At 47.8% G+C, this 19,314-nt stretch overlaps 1 protein-coding gene and 1 long non-coding RNA gene across 2 annotated transcripts in view; both read left to right on the forward strand.

Annotated features, from left to right (window-relative positions):
* LOC309522892 (calcium/calmodulin-dependent protein kinase type IV-like) overlaps positions 1-13,637 on the forward strand; it is a 31,634-nt gene extending 17,997 nt beyond the window's left edge. Inside the window, exons 6-12 of the mRNA XM_082206580.1 lie at positions 948-1,020; positions 4,984-5,074; positions 5,742-5,816; positions 7,376-7,451; positions 9,769-9,895; positions 11,206-11,358; positions 12,599-13,637. Of these exons, the coding sequence (XP_082062706.1) occupies positions 948-1,020; positions 4,984-5,074; positions 5,742-5,816; positions 7,376-7,451; positions 9,769-9,895; positions 11,206-11,358; positions 12,599-12,868 (865 nt within the window). The 3' untranslated portion in view covers positions 12,869-13,637. The remainder of the gene's footprint in view (positions 1-947; positions 1,021-4,983; positions 5,075-5,741; positions 5,817-7,375; positions 7,452-9,768; positions 9,896-11,205; positions 11,359-12,598) is intronic.
* A 3,459-nt stretch (positions 13,638-17,096) lies between these two features.
* Positions 17,097-19,171, forward strand: LOC309523091. Its single transcript, XR_014215238.1, has 2 exons — positions 17,097-17,759; positions 18,940-19,171. It is a non-coding gene; the product is annotated as an uncharacterized lncRNA (long non-coding RNA).
* The last annotated feature ends 143 nt before the right edge of the window (positions 19,172-19,314 follow it).

The raw sequence follows: 19,314 nt of genomic DNA on the forward strand, positions 1-19,314 counted from the left end.
GGTACTTTATTATGGCCATTCTCAACCATCACTGTCAATTCCCGCTGCAGATTCCCTGCGATCCTTTTTCTCTCCCTCCATCACACTCACTAAAAAAAAGTTCCGCTCACTCCAGTGCCAGAAAGCTTGTCCTTTCAGATGCCCAGTTATTTACACTTCATTGCTCCAAGTGTGCAAAGGGCTTCATTTTTAAACGTGCGCTTTGCACATGAGCAGAGACAATCTCATCTCATATACAAAAACTGTATTTATTTTTTTAATAAAATGTTGTTTGACAGTTAGCAAAAACGAACTCTATGCAGAGGGACCGGGGCTGCACCGGTTGAACTCTTTCAATACTACTGCTATTCCAATGAGAGCCATACTCAGAGGGGACCCATTTTACCGCTTGAGCAAGGTATAAATTTTACGAAATAAACAAAATGAATAAAATAAGTTCAACGGGCCCCCAGAAATCAATGCATCGCCTTGAGGATGATGAGGAGGAATATGTCCCCAAATATACACATCTCCTTTTGCTCTTCCTACTGGTAAGGTAAAGGTAAAGGGACCCCTGACCATTAGGTCCGGTCGTGACCGACTCTGGGGTTGTGGTGCTCATTTTGCTTTACTGGCCGAGGGAGCCGGCGTACAGCTTCCGGGTCATGTGGCCAGCAGGACTAAGCCGCTTCTGGCGACCCAGAGCAGCACACGGAAACGCCGTTTACCTTCCCGCTGGAGTGGTACCTATTTATCCACTTGCACTTTGACGTGTTTCGAACTGCTAGATTGGCAGGAGCTGTGACCGAGCAACGGGAGCTCACCCCGTCATTGCGGGGATTCGAACCGCCGCCCTTCTGATCGGCAAGTCCTAGGCTCTGTGGTTTAACCCACAGTGCCACCAGGCAAAGTGTAAACATGGCAACTTCCGAACCCAACACTTTGTGCCCCCCTCTGCCCTCTTTCAGGATTGTTGAACGGGGTTTCTACAGTGAGAAAGACGCAGCTCACGTGGTGAAGCAGATCCTGGAAGCTGTTTCCGTAAGTCATCCCTCTCTCCTGTTCGGGTTTTTCTCTCTCTCCAGAAGACCCTCCGAGCTGGACATCAATGTCCGGGTTGGACGATGGGCGTGGAGATGCTCCTTCAGGTATAATGGGCCGAGGCCGTTTAGGGCTTGAAAGGTCAGTCCCAACACTTTGAATTGTGCTCACAAACGTCCTGGGAGCCAATGTAGGTCTTTCAGGACCAGTGTTATATGTACATAATACTCTGGCTCCAATACGCTTCCACCACTGATGTTGGAAGCTGAGTACACACAATGATGTTAGCGCTCTATACCCTGCAGATTCCTGAGAGATATTCCTGTTCAATGTGTATTTTCCTGCAAACTAGCTTTCCTCCGAATGGGAAATGGAAACCGCAGTCGAGCTGAGGTGTGTCCCTTTCAGGCAGCCACTGAGCATGCTCAGATGAGAGCACACACTCAGATGGCTGCTTCAGGGAACCGGAGTTTGGCGCAGGGAAACAAATCAGGGAATGGGCAACGGGTGGAAACACCGATGCTCTTTTTCTGCTCTGTGCGGCAATTCGAGTATCAAATCACAGAGCGGAGGAACAACCTCACTGAATTTGAAGTCGCTCAAGTGCGCATACCCTTCATTTCAAGGTGGCTTCCTCTCCCAAACCAGCTTTGCTCCAAACTGAGAAAAAGAACAAACTAGCAGATAATGTGTTCACAGCCTTAGTTAGATACAAGGCCCCCATGCCACACAATCCCCGGATGCGGGGCAGACCGAAATTCGGCAACTTCCTCAAAAGTTCCATTTATGCTAATCCTTGCAAAGCTGAGCTGCTGCCTTCTCATACCTTCCGACGTGAGTGAAATGGCCACCTCCTGCCTCGCTGGTGTGTGTGTGTGTTTTATTTCATTTTTATTAACTGTCACTATCTTTTAAAGCTCCCCGTCTTTCCAATCTCTTGCAATCGGCAACCTGTGAAATTAAGATTGGCACCAGCAGCTCCCTAGGCTGGTAACACAATTTGCAAGGCATCTGTTGTTTGTCTGGGTGAGAGGAGCCGGAGAAAGAGGCTGCCAAGGGAGCACCAGGCGGAACAAAAGGGGGGAGAGGGGGGTTATTTGCTGTAGGGCGGGACAAGTTAGTCCTGCGAGGGTTAATAGCTGGCACACAAAAGGTAAAAGGTAAAGGTCCCCTGGACAGTTAAGTCCAGGCAAAGGCGACTCTGGGGTTGCGGCGCTCATGTTGCTTTCAGGCCGATGGAGCCGGTGTTTGTCCACAGACAGCTTTCCGGGTCATGTGGCCAGCAGGTCTAAACCACTTCTGGCGCATGACGGAAACCAGAGCGCACGGAAACACCATTTACCTTCCCGCCACAGCAGTACCTATTTATCTACTTGCGCCAACGTGCTTTCGAACTGCTAGGTTGGCAGGTGCTGGGACAGAGCAACGGGAGCTCACCCCGTTGCGGGGATTCGAACCGCCGACCTTCCAATTGGCAAGTCCAAGAGGCTCAGTGGTTTAGACCACAGCGCCACCCGTGTCCCTGCTGGCACACAGAAGCACACCTGGTAAGGACCCATCTCACCTGGGCAATCAGCGCTGAGCTACCTTCAGCACCAGAGATCAGCTGACCTTTAGGAGAGGTCAGCTGATGCCGTAGGCTCTATAAAACCCGAGCCCAGAAGTTCAAGAGGAGTCGGTGTGCGTGTCTCTGTAAAGATATATATGTCTGTGTGTCTATCTTCCGGGTTGTATGTGGCTACGTCCTACTCCGAGAAGTAACCTCAGGTAGATGTTATAAGAAAAATCTGCTCCTTTTCGCTTAAGGCAGGCTTCCTCAACCTCAGCCCTCCAGATGTTTTGAGACTACAATTCCCATCATCCCTGACCACTGGTCCTGCTAGCTAGGGATCATGGGAGTTGTAGGCCAAAAACATCTGGAGGGCCGAGTTTGAGGAAGCCTGCCTTACGGGGTATCTAAGAGCCCGTACAGAGTCCTTATATAGGTTCTCTATCAGTAGGAGAAAATAGCAGAGGCCAACCAGAGAATATTGAGAAGCAAAGCAGCTAGTAAGCCCGATCTTTATTAAATTGTTGGAAAAGGGTCCCCCACTCCCCCTCCCCACACACAGGGAAGGAGGAGGAACCCAGAAGGATGGTGTGTAAGCCCTTATATAGACTTTTGAAATTGCCTCCCCTGTAGCTCAAGACCACCCCCCAAAACATCATACATACATCACAGAAGGGGCGGTCTACAGAAGAATCCTGTCTGGTAGGAAACCTGTTAACCTGGGTTTACCTGGCCAGCCTGGCCATTCTTTTGTGATGATAAATATTTAATTCCTGAGTCCAGGTCACAGGCTCACCCTATTCATACACAAATGTGCCCTTAAGGCAGGATTTGTGAGCACAGAGTCAAGGCTTTTCCTATTTCCATCCGAACTGCAGAAGAATATTTGAGGTCACTGAAAGAGTCAAAATGGCTTTAGGACTGTTTTCCTGCACTGTTTCAGACATGTGGTTTCTATATTTAGGTATGTGTTTGCCTGGTACATTTATTTTATATCTTAGACCTTGTAATTCTCATAACAGTAAGGTAAAGGTAAAGGGACCCCTGACCATTAGGTCCAGTCATGGCCGACTCTGGGGTTGCGGCGCTCATCTCGCTTTATTGGCCGAGGGAGCCGGCGTACAGCTTCCGGGTCATGGGGCCAGCAGGACTAAGCCGCTGCTTTCAAACTGCTAGGTTGGCAGGAGCAGGGACCGAGCAACGGGAGCTCACCCCGTCATTGTGAGGATTCGAACCGCCGACCTTCTGATCGGCAAGTCCTAGGCTCTGTAGTTTAACCCACAGCACCACCGTGTCTGCTCTGAGTTGGACCAACGTTGGCCACACATATACATATATTACATGTGGTGCTTTTTTCTTTAAAAAAATGTTTAGGGGTACTCTCATTTTGACTCGAGAAAACCACCATTTTATCGGGAAAAATAAGTACAGTAGATGGACAAAAGTACGAAGATTCACAAAATGTTTGGGGTGTACGTACCCCCCAGGAAAAAAAGCACGGATAACATGTGTGAGAGAGAATCATATCTATATATGGGCACATCTACATTCAGAGAATATTAGCTAGGTCACCCTTTCTCTTTATTAAAGGTCAGTGTGAGACTGTTTCCATGGAAACCAAGGGTATTTTTTTTCTTCTTCCTTTCTTTTTTGTTTTTAATGAGGTGAGGAAAATCCTAAAGGACAGTATCCCACGTAAATGCTCTGCGGAGATTTCGACTCCACCATTCTGCGCAGGCAGAATGAGAGCGCCATAGCAGCAAAAGATTAAAGCAGCTGGGTGAATTGTACAAATGGCTTGCCAGACTCTAGGGGGCAAAAATAAAAGCAAAGTTCAGTTTGGGTGGATTTTGACAACTGTCACGGATCGTCTCCCGCGTAGAAACCGGTTGCCCTGACATTTTTGTGTTCTCCCTACGCTGTCGGGGGCAGCGAGGCCTCTGAACACCAGTTTCTGGGAACCTCAAATGTGTAGAAAGTGTTAGGTTGTGGGCGAACATATCAGACAACACAGCGATTCTTCCAAAGCAGCTCTTTATTTGTAAGCTGGAACAGAACTGAGCTGAGGAGCTCAGTCAGCCTGCTTATATAGAGCTCCACTAGAATGCAACAGTAACCATTTTCTGTAACTAGCCAATCATTGAACGTCACTTTTGATCCTTCATTTGCATAACTATCTACAGTATCCCCCTGCTGGCCCAGGGTGAGAACTTCAGTACATAACAGAAAATACAGTGGTACCTTCGTTCTCAAACTTAATCCAATTCCGGAAGTCTCGTTCCAAAACCAAAGTGTTCCAAAACCAAGGCTCGCTTTCCCATGATGCATGTAACCCAAGGAAATATTGAATAAAAGCAGTTAAAATAACACCACCGGGAGGGTATTTTCACCTTTCCCCTCGTTTTCTTCCGCAGTATTTGCATGCAAATGGCGTGGTCCACCGTGACCTGAAACCGGAGAATCTCCTCTACGCAGACCTCTCTCCAGATGCTCCTCTCAAAATCGGTACGTTTCCCCCACCACCACCTCCAAAATGATGTCCCAGGCAAATGTTCTGTTTTGTCTCATAATACTTCCTTCTGGCCCCATGCCAACTCTGGGCATCTAAGGGAGCCAGAGGGGTCTGGATCAGTTTTTCCCAAAAGTTTGGTCCCAAATGTTTTTGGACTACAATTCCCATCATTCCTGCTAGCTAGGGATGATGGGAGTTGTAGTCCAAAAAAACAGCTGGAGACCCAAGTTCGGGAAAACCCCGTTCTGGATCTTTTGAGAGGCTGCGCTTCCTTACCCACGTCTCACCTGGGTGCAGCCATCCTAGAACAAGAAGAAGAGTTTGGATTTGATATCCCGCCTTTCACTCCCTTTAAGGAGTCTCAAAGCGGCCAACATTCTCCTTTCCCTTCCTCCTGCACAACAAACACTCTGTGAGGTGAGTGGGGCTGAGAGACTTCAGAGAAGTGTGACTGGCCCAAGGTCACCCAGCAGCTGCAGGTGGAGGAGCGGAGACGCAAACCCGGTTCACCAGATCACGAGTCTACCGCTCTTAACCACTACACCACACTGGCTCTCAATCCTAGTGGGAAAGATGGGCAGTGGGGAGAACAGAGCGCATCCCATTTGTTTTAACGGGGTCACCTTTGAAATCTCTCCCTCCCTCTCCATTTTGCACCAGGTGATTTTGGATTGTCCAAGATTGTGGATGAACAGGACACGATGAAGACAGTGTGTGGCACCCCCGGATACTGTGGTGAGTGGGCGAAAGAGCAAAAGCGGGGGGGGGGGGGACCCAGCTAGTTTAGGGGCTGTCAAAACTAGAACTCTGTGCCAAGAGAGAGGGCATAATACAGTGGTACCTCGGATTACATACGCTTCAGGTTATGTACGCTTCAGGTTACAGACTCTGCTAACCCAGAAATAGAGCTTCGGGTTAAGAACTTTGCTTCAGGATGAGAACAGAAATCGTGTTCTGGCGGTGCGGCGGCATCAGGAGGCCCCATTAGCTAAAGTGGTGCTTCAGGTTAAGAACAGTTTCAGGTTAAGAACAGACCTCCGGAACGAATTAAGTACTTAACCCGAGGTACCACTGTAGAGCCCCAGCACCTATCAGCCTGGGATATAAAACAAGGTAAAACAAAATAAAAACAAGGAGATAATTAAAACAAAACAGCAAAACAATGCCATTATTATTATTAAAGCAAAGACGAAGGGCAGGATAGAAAATAATAATAATAATAATAATAATAATAATAATAATAATAATAATGACATTCTTTTGCTGTTTTGTTTTAATTATCTCCTTGTTTTTATCCTGCATTTTATTCCGTGAACCTCCCTGAGATCTTACGACGAAGGGCAGTATATAAATTTAGTAAATAAATATTAAGTTTGACAGGACCACCCCCCCTCCAACCTGGAGTCCTCTGTCCAGTTCTGGGCACCACAGTTTTAGAAGGACATTCCCTCACTGCGAGAAGCGAAGTTACAGGAAACCAGGCAGAGGGCCTTCTCGGTAGTGGCGCCCGCCCTGTGGAACGCCCTCTCGTCAGATGTCAAGGAAATAAACAACTATCTGACGTTTAGAAGACATCTGAAGGCAGCCCTGTTTAGGGAAGTTTTGAATGACCGACGTTTTAATGTATTTTTAATCTTTTGTTGGAAGCCGCCCAGAGTGGCTGGGGAACCCAACCAGATGAGCAGGGTATAAATAAAAATTATTATTATTATTAGCAAGCTGGAACGTTTGCAGATGAAGGCGACCAAGATGCTAAATGGTCTGGGAACCAAGCTTTACAGGGAATAGTTGAGGGTGGTTGGGGGTGTTTTTCTCCTGGAGGAGACTTGAAAGGTCACTGCAGGGATTGAATTTAAGACGGGGAAACTGAGTTGGACAGATCCTTCCAGCCCTGCAAAGATCTGTGCCTGACCTTGTGAGCTTTTCCCTTCCTCCTCCTCCTCCTCCATCAGAAGCTAAGTCTTTCTCGCCCTTTCGAAATCTCATGCACACATGCAACTCACTGGGGAATAAGTGGTAAATTAAGAATATGCCCCGCTGCTGCTGCTGCCTCCTCCTCCTCCGCCTCAGCAACTTCCAAAGGATGCAACCTGTCAACGCCTCACACTTGCCTCCCACAAACTAACTGCGGCAGGTGTGAAAGCATGGCAGAGCGCAAAAGGAGCAGAGAGAGGGGGGAAAGAGAGAGAGAGAGAAAGAGAGAGAGGAACGGGTGGGCGAAGGATGATACATATGCTCGCTGCCTGTGCTCCTTGCTTTTTTCAAATTTTATTTCACTCTTCCAACGCCTCCAGCACCCGAGATTCTCCACGGTTCTCCCTACGGCCCAGAAGTGGATATGTGGTCTGTCGGTGTCATCACATATATCTTGTGAGTAACGTTAAAATGCTTTGACACGTCGCGATTCCTCCTTCCTCTGCCCTCCTTCATCCGTGCGCAGGCCCAATGGGCAAAACGCCTTTGCCTCTACAGTGGTACCTTGGTACTCAAATGGTTTAAAGGTAAAGGGACCCCTGACCATTAGGTCCAGTCACGGCCGACTCTGGGGTTGCGGTGCTCATCTCGCTTTATTGGCCGAGGGAGCCGGCGTACAGCTTCCGGGTCATGTGGCCAGCAGGACTAAGCCGCTTCTGGCGAAGCAGAGCAGCGCACGGAAACGCCCTTTACCTTCCCACCAGAGTGGTACCTATTTATCTACTTGCACTTTGACGTGCTTTCAGACTGCTAGGTGGGTAGGAGCAGGGACCGAACAACAGGAGCTCACCCCATCGCGGGGATTCGAACCGCCGACCTTCTGATCGGCAGGTTAGGTGACGCCCACCTTCTATCACATGCAAAAGGAAGGATGCTCCAGCCAGGAGGAACAGGAAGTTTCTCCTGGCTGGACCAAACACTCCCTCGCATGTTTTCTCTAGCGTTACCAGGAATGTTGTACTTGGCCGCCTCTCATGGATCACATCCCACACGATGCCCCCCTGGCATGTACACAAACAGAAAGCGAACCTGACACGAATGAAGCTGTGCTGATGTGAACAGCTGGCGGGAGGGAGCTTGGAGGACGCACTGTAGTTGTTTTTTTGGGGGGAGAGAACTTCACTAAGGCAGTACTGTAACATGAATCCCCCCCCCGAGAACTGCATGCATCAAAACCCAGAGGGATCAGGGTGACGGATGTAGCAAGAGTCAGGTTAGCCACTTTCTGCACCATCCCTCGCAGCGACACTGACAAAGGGAGGCTTGACCTCCTTTCTGTCTCCTGCCCGCTGCCGCTGTTTCAATTGACCTAAATGGAACAGATGGCAGTCACAGCCCGTCAAAATATGTTGGGTTTCCATTGGTTTGGCTTGTTAGGATTTACACACACACACACACACACACACACACACAATCTCTAGCCAAGTTGAAAGTAAACGCAGCCCTGAGGCTTTTTGCTTAAACATTTCAGCAGCAAGCAGATGATTATTTTTTCCCCAAAACTCCCCCCCCCGACTGAATAGACACTGGTGCTGAGGAGAGCCAAGCAGCAGATGTGTGTGTGTGTGTGTGTGTGTGTGTGTGTATTTTAAGAGATGTGGGTGGTGCTGTGGTCTAAACCACTGAGCCTCTTGGGGTTGCTGATCGGAAGGTCAGTGGTTCGAATCCCCGCGAAGGGGTGAGCTCCAGTTGCTCCGTCCCAGCTCCTGCCAACCTAGCAGTTCGAAAGCACGCCAGTGCAAGTAGATAAATAGGTACAGCTGCGGCGGGAAGGTAAACGGCGTCTCTGCGCGCTCTGGTTTCTGTCACGGTGTCCTGTTGTGCTGGAAATGGTTTAGTCCTGCTGGCCACATGACCTTTAAAGCTGTCTGCGGACAAACGCCGGCTCCCTCGGCCTGAAAGCGAGATGAGCGCTGCAACTCCGTAGTCGCCTTTGACTGGAGTTAACCGTCCAGAGGTCCTTTACCATATTTTAAGCCTATGATGCAGCAAAGGAAGCATGAACTTGAAAAACATGCTGCCCCCCATTACTTCACCGGAGGAATCTTCAGAGGGTTAGGATTCTGCAAGGACTGGTGCCCAGTTATTGAAACCTGAGTCGATTAATCATACGAGTTTTGCAAGTAGATTGATGGATCGTTCAGTTGCACTTCGGTATTTTGTGGGGTGGTGGGAGTGGCACAGTTCTGGAGCCCTAGTTATTCTTTGTATGTGTGCCTGCTGAAATCATGTGGTTTAGCAATTACCGTATTTTTTGCTCTATAAGACTCACTTTTCCCCTCCTAAAAAGTAAGGGGAAATGTGTGTGCATCTTATGGAGCGAATATAGGCTGCGCAGCTATCCCAGAAGCCAGAACAGCAAGAGGGATCGCTGCTTTCACTGCGCAGTGATCCCTCTTGCTGTTCTGGCTTCTGAGATTCAGAATATTTTTTTTTCTTGTTTTCCTCCTCCAAAAACTAGGTGCATCTTGTGGTCTGGTGTGTCTTATAGAGCAAAAAATATGGTAAACCCTCTTCCCAGATCAGTAACTCACAGAGAGAGGTAGCGGGCATAATCCTCAGGTATTTAGAGCTTTATTAATTTGAGGGTAACTACAACACACGTCAGCCTGTGTGTGTCCGTTTATCATCACCTTTCTCCTCAATATTTTATGTAAACTATTTACAGGTGTTTTATTATTACTATTCTGTTTTTTTTTAAAAAAATCCCTAGGCTTTGCGGCTTCGAGCCTTTTTTTGACCCGAGAGGAGACCAATATATGTATAGCAGGATCCTAAACTGTGACTACGAGTTTGTCTCTCCGTGGTGGGATGAAGTGTCTCTCAATGCCAAGGATTTGGTGAGTTGCTTTGAGCCCTACCCAGACAGGGGAGCCAGCTTGTGGGAATGTTCAGGGTGGCAGGAGAGGATATTGTTGTTGTTGTTTAGTCGTTTAGTCGTGTCCGCCTCTTCATGACCCCCTGGACCAGAGCACGCCAGGCACTCCTGTCTTCCCCTGCCTCCCGCAGTTTGGTCAAACTCATGCTGGCGGCTTCGAGAACATTGTCCCACCACCTCGTCCTCTGTCGTCCCCTTCTCCTTGTGCCCTCCATCTTTCCCAACATCAGGGTCTTTTCCAGCGAGTTTTCTCTTCTCATGAGGTGGCCAAAGTCTTGGAGCCTCAGCTTCAGGATCTGTCCTTCCAGTGAGCACTCAGGGCTGATTTCCTTCCAAATGGGGAGGTTTGATCTTCTTGCAGTCCATGGGACTCTCAAGAGTCTCCTCCAGCACCAGAATTCAAAAGCATCCATTCTTCGGTGATCAGCCTTCTTGATGGTCCAGCTCTCACTTCCATACATCACTACTGGGAAAACCAGAGCTTTAACTATATTGTTTATTAATATCCTTCCTAACTTGCATTAGCAAGTTCCTTTAGTTAGCAGAGCGCATTCCCCTTTACACATCAGAAAACTGGTTGCAAACTCGTGTGAGTTTCTTAAGACAATACGCAATTCAAGCTGGCTTGTCCAGGTTGAAATGTGTTCTAATATTTTCCTGGTAAGACCGCTTTGTAGTGATCAGGTGGGATTGCTATGAGGAAATATAACAAATACAGAGTAAGCCATCTGTGTCAGCAATGAAAGCATTGCGCTGACTGGGTTTAAACTATTTTGATATGATTCTTGATCAGTCCACACCCCTGCATCCCTGTTCCATGGATCCCGCTGGCTGTTTTGGCTTCCTCTTTAGCCCTAGGCAACCTCTCCCTCCCGGGAGAAGCTGCGCAGGGCTAAAGAAGCCATAGCCCCGTGCAGCCTCTCCCTGCCGGAGGGGCTGCGCGCGGCTATCCCTGAAGCCTGGGGAGCGAGAGGGGTCAGTGCGCACCGATCCCTCTCACCCTCCAAGCTTCAGCGAAAGCAATGCGAAGCCTCTGGAGCACGGAGGGAGCGCTCCCTCTGCGCTTGGGAGGCTTAGCTTTGCTATCGCTGAAGCCAAGGGGCCTGCATTCGCTCCATAGGACGCACACACATTTCCCCTCCATTTTTGGAGGGGAAAAAGTGCGCCCTATAGAGCGAAAAATGCGGTAATAATGTCAAGCATCCAAGCCTCTGAGCAGAATCAAGGCATCCAGGCCTCATCACCCACCTTGTCATGGCTGGTCTTTTCCAGGTTCAGAAACTGATCGTTCTGGACCCCCAGAAGAGGCTCACCGTGCAACAGGCTCTGGAGCACCCGTGGGTGATGGGCAAAGCCGCCAAGTTCGCCCACATGGACAGCACACAGAAGAAGCTGCAGGAGTTCAACGCGAGGCGCAAGCTGAAGGTAATAATGGCGCAAAGAGCTGCGGCGGGGCTGGCATAGCGATGGAGGCAATAAGATGAAGCCGAGGAGCGCAATCTCTAAAACACAGCCACTATGTACACACATGCGCTGCAGTCTTACCAGTCTTACTCCTCTTCTTTCATTACAAGCGCATAAACAACAACAGAAACTTGCCACAGACTATGGTGGCTGGTAGCTTTTTTAACTTGGTAGGCGTGGTTTTTAACCTCGCTGCTAACGTCCCTGTTATGTACTGAGTTGAATAGGATCCAAAATGCAGCAGTCTGGTTGGTCCTAGAACAATAGGATCCAAAATGCAGCAGTCTGATTGGTCCTAGAACAATAGGATCCAAAATGCAGCAGTCTGATTGGTCCTAGAACAATAGGATCCAAAATGCAGCAGTCTGATCGGTCCTAGAACAATGCAGCAGTATGATTGGTCTGCAGGAGCCACCCAATGCAGCTCCAGGTGGAAGTGAATCCGCAACCTGATTGGGCCACAGGAGAATCCCAGAATAAGCCAATCACGTGCGGCCCATTGTGTAAATAATGTATATAAAGCAGATATTTTGGAGGAACTTTCATTCCTCACTACTATGAGCTGAATACAGAGCATGAAATCCACTCTCGACTCCGAGTTTATTTCAGTCCCTGTGGAGATGGCAGTCCTGAATTGGTGGCACATGCCCTTCTGGCTTGCACTCCTTATAAAGACTTGAGGAATGAGATTATCACCCCTCTTTTATTGTCCATTCTGGGTCGCCCAGTGACTGCCACAGTGTCTTTTCTCTTGGCAGATCAAGAGGAACAGGTGACAGCAATCAGAATAAGGTCCACTATTTGACTGCTGATTCAGGACCCTAAAATGTATTTTATATAACTGATTTTTTATTTCTATTCTTTGTATATCCTGTGGTTGTTTTATTGATAGTTCTTAGGTAAATATACTAGCATTGATACTACGTCAAATGCCTTGTGACTCCAACATTTTGGCTCCCAAAGCCGCAAACCCGGAAGTGAGTGTTCCGGTTTGCGAACTTTTTTTGGAAGCCAAACGTCCAACGTGGCTTCCGCTTGAGTGCAGGAAGCTCCCGCAGCCAATTGGAAGCCGCACCTTGGTTTTGGAACGTTTTCGGGAGTCGAACCAAAGTATGACTGTACTAATATTAAGTTATGGCAATAATTGGTGAGAATATTTTTTAAAAATTTGATTCCCCTCTTCTCAACGTGTCTCACGCAGGCTGCGATGAAAGCTGTGGTAGCATCTAGCCGGCTTGGCAATCACGGCCACCATGACAGCTCCAGGAACGGACGGCACCAAGACACCCCCAAGGAACCGGGACTGGTCGAAGGAGCAAGGGACGCCCTCCTCCTCGAGGACAACGCTTACAAGAAGACACCCTCCAGGACCGGCGGGGTGGCGGATCCTGCGCCAGCTGCCTCAGGGAAGCTCGACGAGAGCCACGGTGCCACGGCCGCAGCACTCAACGGCTCCAGCGGCGAAAGTTAGCCCTGTACAAGCCTGGTTGCTTTGCTCCTGACAGACGTCGAAAGGGAGGGGAGGGAGGTCTGTCCTCATCACCGCAGCAGATAGACCAAAACAAGAAGACAAAAAAGATGAAGAAGAAAGGGTGGAAATAAACAAACAAAGCCACTTGGCGTGTTTTAAGACGGCGTTCTCGGACGACGAAGGAGCAACCGATCTTGAAAGCTAGCAGGCGTTAGGAGGCAGTGATGTTGTAGTGTGTAGCTTTGCATACAAAGGGTGCTGTGTTGAAGAGAAGTTGTCGTCTACGGCAGTTATTCCGACCCCCGCCCCACAATTTCCCGACAATGTCCTCTTTCCAGAACGTATTTTTAAAATCCCTCTCCCAACCAATGGCTCTTTAGAGGAAAAAGGCTATCAAAGGAAGAAAACCTGAGCTGGGCTTTTAAACTAAGACCGTCCGAAGAGCCTCGCAGCCGGATCAAGCCAGAGTGGGACATCTAATCCAGTGTCCTGTTTTCATGGTGATTCACATGCGCCGATGGAAAGCCTGCAAACAAGGATTGCAGCAGCACACTTTGCCATTTGTGATTCCCAGCGACTTAGTCTTCAGAGGCACCTTTCCCCCAACAGGGCAGGTAGAACGCAACCATTGTGGCTCATAGCCCCTAATACACCTATCTTCTGTGAATTGCTTAAAGGTAAAGGGGTAAAGGGACCCCTGACCATTGGGTCCAGTCGTGGCCGACTCTGGGGTTGCGGCGCTCATCTCGGTTTATTGGCCGAGGGAGCCGGCGTACAGCTTCCGGGTCATGTGACCAGCAGGACTAAGCCCCATTGCTGGGATTCGAACCGCCGACCTTCTGATCGGCAAGCCCTAGGCTCTGTGGTTTAACCCACAGCGCCACTCACGTCCCTTGCTTAAGGGGCGTGAATTGCTTAACCCCCTTTTAAAGTTGGCGGTCACCACTAGATCTGGTGGGAGCAAATTCCATAGTTTCATGGTCTGCAGTCTGAAGAGGTCCTGCCTTTTCTCTGCCCTTTCAACCTTCAGTGTCAGGATTTATGATGTCTCTCTCACACCGAGAGGCGTCAAGCTGGCAGGTTTGTTACCCTGAGGTTTATTTATCTCCGGATGAGACTTGGGCACAGCCTGCCCCTCCTCTTCCTCTTGAGCCGAATCTAACAACGGCAGTTCCTCTGGAGCAGGCTCTGTCTGCCTTGTACCGTTTTGGGAATTTATAGCCTGCATTCCAGGATATGAGAGGCTTCCATCACTCTCAGTGTGGGCAGGAATCAAGCCTCTGCTCCCCTCTGCCTGTCCCCCTTCTTCCCTGGCGTCTTCGTTGGCGCTCTGGGAAGGGACGTCCCTGACATCGAGCTTCAACGGGTGACCGAAATTGGATTCTAGTATTATGAGAAGCAGATGATGTCTTCCTGTCCACTTTCTTCATGCCGTTAAAGAAAACCAGTGACTGGTATTTGGAGACGTACTGTCTCCAACGGTGGACATAAGAATTCATGGCTCCGTACCCTCCGTGATGTATAAACTCCTTGCAATGCGTCCTCATCCCCCAGGAATATCTTAAGCTGCCTTATCGCAGGTCCCAAAACATAGCCCACCGAGTCCCACAATGTCTCTGCAGGGGTCTCAGACGACCCTGGGGGTTGTTCCAGATACAAAGCTGATGCTCTCTTAACACTTGAGGTTACGGGCTTTCCCCAGAACTGTATCCTCAACTTTAGATTTCCACATATCCCAAGTTCAGTTCATTAAACAAATTCATAGTAAAGGTAAAGGTAAAGGGACCCCTGTCCATTAGGTCCAGTCGTGGCCGACTCTGGGGTTGCAGCGCTCATCTCGCTTTACTGGCCGAGGGAGCCGCTGTACAGCTTCCGGGTCATATGGCCAGCAGGACTAAGCCGCTTCTGGCAAACCAGAGCAGCGCACGGAAACACCGTTTACCTTCCCGCCAGAGTGGTACTTTTTTATCTACTTGCACTTTGACGTGCTTTTGAACTGCTAGGTTGGCAGGAGCAGGGACCAAGCAGCGGGAGCTCGCCCCGTCACGGGGATTCGAACCGCCGACCTTCTGATCGGCAAGCCCTAGGCTCTGTGGTTTAACCCACAGCGCCACCCGCATCCCTTAAACAAATTCATACGTCTAATTAATTAAATAACACTCCAGGGCGGCCAGCCTGATGACACACACACACACACCCCGGTAAAGCAGGACCTGAATGCATCAGCAGCATCAACAGCAAATCTCCCAACTTCTGACTTCCAGCAGCCGCCAACAGTGGAAGAGGAACAAAAGCCATTGTGGCTGGTAGCCATCAGAAAGCATGTACAAATTTGTGCGTGTGTTTGTGTGTGACAAGGCCACTGGGTCATTACCACCTCATCAAAATCCGCACCTGAACAGTTGTCCTTGCCGAGAGGATAATCTTGCGGCTGGTTTCACTGCTAGAATGAACATGATTACAGTGGTATCTTGGTTCTCAAATTTAATCCGTTCCGGAAGTCCATTCCAAAACCAAGGCGCGTTTTCCCATAGAAAGCCATGCAAAATGGATTAATCCGTTCCAGACTTTTAAAAACAACCCCTAAGACAGCAATTTAACATGAATTTTACTATCTAACGAGACCGTCGACCCATAAAATGAAAGCAATAAACAATGTACTGCAGTCACACAATCCATCCATCAGTAGCTGGACTGGGTTCCACACAGTCACAAAAACAAAACAAAAAAGAGCCGCAAAAACAAAAACTCAAAATAAATAGCAAAAACAGACAGACCTCAGCGTAACACTCAAAACGGAAGTGTGGCACTCAAAACGGAGCATGTTCGACTTCTGGAAAAAGTTCACAAACCAGAACACTTACTTCCGGGTTTGCAGTGTTTGGGTTCCAAGTTGTTTGAGTACCAAGGCGTTTGAGAACCAGGTACCACTGTATTTGAAAATGCCCTCTGCCCTCTTCGAAAAGTGACTAAATCACCCCTTTAACCGCCACTTAACCTTCCCAGAAGCGTTTGCAAATACATGGCAATATTCTTCCGCAAGTGTCTGAATGAAAGAACGCACATATTAAAGACTTCTGAGCGGAACAGACTACCAACACAGTATTTTGGTTGAAACCCAAAACTTAGGTCTATCGATGCAACCTTTTGCTATGAAACATCGCCTGGAATCCAAGGGCTAACGCTCATGTCCATTGCTTATAATGACCTTGGTTTAACGTGGAGAACAGCCATCCCTAACCTGTACAAAAAGTGGCTGCGGTGTTGGGTGAGAATGATGTTTTCCCTACTTTTGTCTTTTAGGTACTCTGGGACACTGAAAAAAAGCCATTTAAATCCAAGGGGGCGGGGGCGGTGAGCGTGTTTGCTTACACTGTTAAGGCAATCTGGATTTCTGGCAGCTTTTACTTAGATTGTTAACAAGTTTGTGAATAAGAAATCGGCAAGGAGCTAGCAGTGGAGGGAAGGAAACCGACAAGAGTGTTGAATGAAAATGAATTGGAGGGACCTATGGGACGTAACACTACAACTAAACTACCCCACAAGGGTACTGTGAAGATAAAATCGAGAGGACAGAACCGTGCATGTCGACTTGAGCTCGTTGGGAGAAAGGTGGTGGTGGGGAATACAAGAAAATGTTTAAACCTGCAAAAAACAGCAACATCACCCCATTGTCTTTAGCTACATGTACAAAAAGATGTTAGGAAGAGCCTTCTTCTGGTTAATATATGCACCGCACCAGGACATACTTATCAAAGGGCTTGTGAAGACAAACGATGTTTTCCACTTTAACCGTGTGCATTTTGGAGGCGCAGATTTCACGAAAACTAATTGCGCACAAAGTTTTCAAAAGCTGCGCAACCGATGTAAGGGAAGCGAGGGTTGGAAACTGCTGCGTGTGTGTGTGGCAGAGGCAGTCTGCCTGCTGCCCTCCAGGGGTTGTCAGACTACAGCCCCCAACTTACCTGACCATTGGCCATTCTGGCTGCCCAACATCTGGCTGCCCCTGGCGCAAGGTTATCTTTACCTCTTGTTTTCCTGGTTTTTTAGAAACAGGCACCTTCAAGGCTGTGATTCTATGCATAGTTACTCAGTTGTTAAGCCCCATGCCTTCTCCTGGGAAAGTATGTATCTGATCGCAGGCTAAACATTGCTCAGAAGCAAGTTCCGTTTAATTCAGTGGGGCTTGTTAAGCCCATGGTAAGTTTCTAAAGCCTGGGAACTGCAATTTCCCATTCAGGGAGCTAGAGATCTCAGCACTCTTAAACCATGATTCTGGGGTTCTTTGGGGGAAAGCTGTGTGCTTTAAATTTATGGCATGGCTCTGCTGACAGGCTGTGAGACTTGCTTCTGAGCAAACATAAACAGGGCTGCACTGTAAATATATTTCCTTACGACCACTTGCTTGCTCTTTGATCCTCACATGGAGACATGTGGGGGGAATTTATTCTGGTTGGAAATTCAGGTGACTGTGTTCACATACCACCACCGATGGGCACAGGGTTGTATCAAACATCAGTAATACTCAAGATATGAGTCACTGAAATCAACTTACATGACTCACAGAGGTCGGTCAGGTTGAATGGGTCTTCTCAACCCATAGACCTCTCCCCAAAACAATACAAATGTGCATTCCCCCTTTGCAAATTTTAGATATAAACCTTCCAAGAAAAGTTTTATTAATGCAAAAATGGGGGGAGGCGGAACTAACATTCTAGATCTTTGAGTTCAGTCTTTTCTTTTGGCTGAAATTTAGGATTCCAGAAGAAAAGGGCTAAAGGAAAATTCACAAAAACCGAAGAAGACATTTACAAAGTCTTGGAGATCTTCATCTTTTGAAAGGGCTGACAGTGGAGCCATCTGTCACTAAAGACTTCATATGTTTCAAAATGTATAGAGAGAAAATAAGACTTTTTTTTATTTGGAAGTTAGAGAGCAGCTGCTGTCATCACGCTTGTATTGTTCAACTCTCTGGTGGTTTGTTTCATTAGTGTGACACGGTTTACAATTTCAGAGCCCTCCAGACTGGTGTGGGTTATGTATTTATTACAGGTGTATCTCTGTAACATGCAGTTGGCATAATGGCACACTATTAGTGCATTAATACCGGACCATCCACACATAATTCCACCGCTGTTCCGTGATGTTTCCCCAGTGTTGCTGCATCAATGCCATCCAGAGAGGCAGGTTTTGTGGTACAAAAAGTTACAGGGTTTCAGTTACGGGACATGCGCCAATTGGAAATGAATCCATTCCAAAAACTTTTTGCGGTATTGGAAGCCGGATGGTGTAGAAACCGTCACGATACTATCACGTGCACAAATCGTCATGAATATAAAAAGGACCTCCAGAGGGGCCTCAAAAAAAAACAACCAAAAAAACCACAGGACCCCGTTTTTAATCTATCTGGCTGGGGTCAACCTGGCATGCAAATGCTATTCAGCATGCGCTAAACTAGAAGCGGAGAAAATGAATCCCATTTCCCGGTTGACAAATTGTACATCCGTGTACAAGACTAGGAAAGAAAGATGTCAGGTTTGCTTGCAACCTGTTCCGGAAACCATGGCACGAATGACAGCAAGCTGTTTCCTGAGAGTAAACCTGCAATCGAGTGTAGAATCCTCCTGCATACTTTCTCAGCCAACCAATATTCTTATTCTTCTTATTCTTCTTACCTCCTTCTGGGCACTGCATTCCAATTCCTCTCCTACCCGATTTTATTTCTTTTTCTTTCCCCCCAGCTGTGAGCATACTCTTGACACTGAGAATGATCAGTGTTCACTCATCCTCATTAGAATGCTTTTGAGTTTTTCCCCACCCCAAGGTTTTCGGGGCTTTTAACCAGATTTTTGTACTTCTGTAATGTAAACCCTTGGGGCTCAGTGAACCTGTCATTACCTCCCTCTTGCACACTGGCTGTGTCGTTTTGGTTACATAAGCATCCGCACTGACACACCAGAGCATCAGAAATAGACGGAATGAGTGACTCTGTATTGATGGGGGCTGGGAATGATAATAATATGTACATAAAAATATATAGAGTGTTGTAGATGTTCCTGATTTACCTTCAGAACTTCTTGACTCATGGAAACATGTAGTTCTGCATTATGCTGTTGAAATCGCAGTGGTTCGGTGGGAGACAAAACAGCTCTGAAAAAAAAACAGTTGTGAGTTTTAGAAATGTGGGTGTTTCAGACTAGCCTCTTATAATAATAATTTAGCAATTCAACACATTTGTGACCCTTTTGCTGTTATAGGTACATACGGAAGCATACTACTGTCAATAAAATATATCTGTAATTCTTTGAGACTGCTTCTTTTCGAAAAGGCACCACGCTGCTGATATTCTTGCACATAAACATTGCATTAGAGCATTAAAAAACTGGTATATAGGTCAAGCTAGAACTTTAGGGCCTTTCAGGTCTTTTGGACAGCAGTTTGCATTA

This window comes from Podarcis vaucheri (assembly GCF_965113315.1).
Source record: "Podarcis vaucheri genome assembly, chromosome: 18".
NCBI lineage: Eukaryota > Metazoa > Chordata > Lepidosauria > Squamata > Lacertidae > Podarcis > Podarcis vaucheri.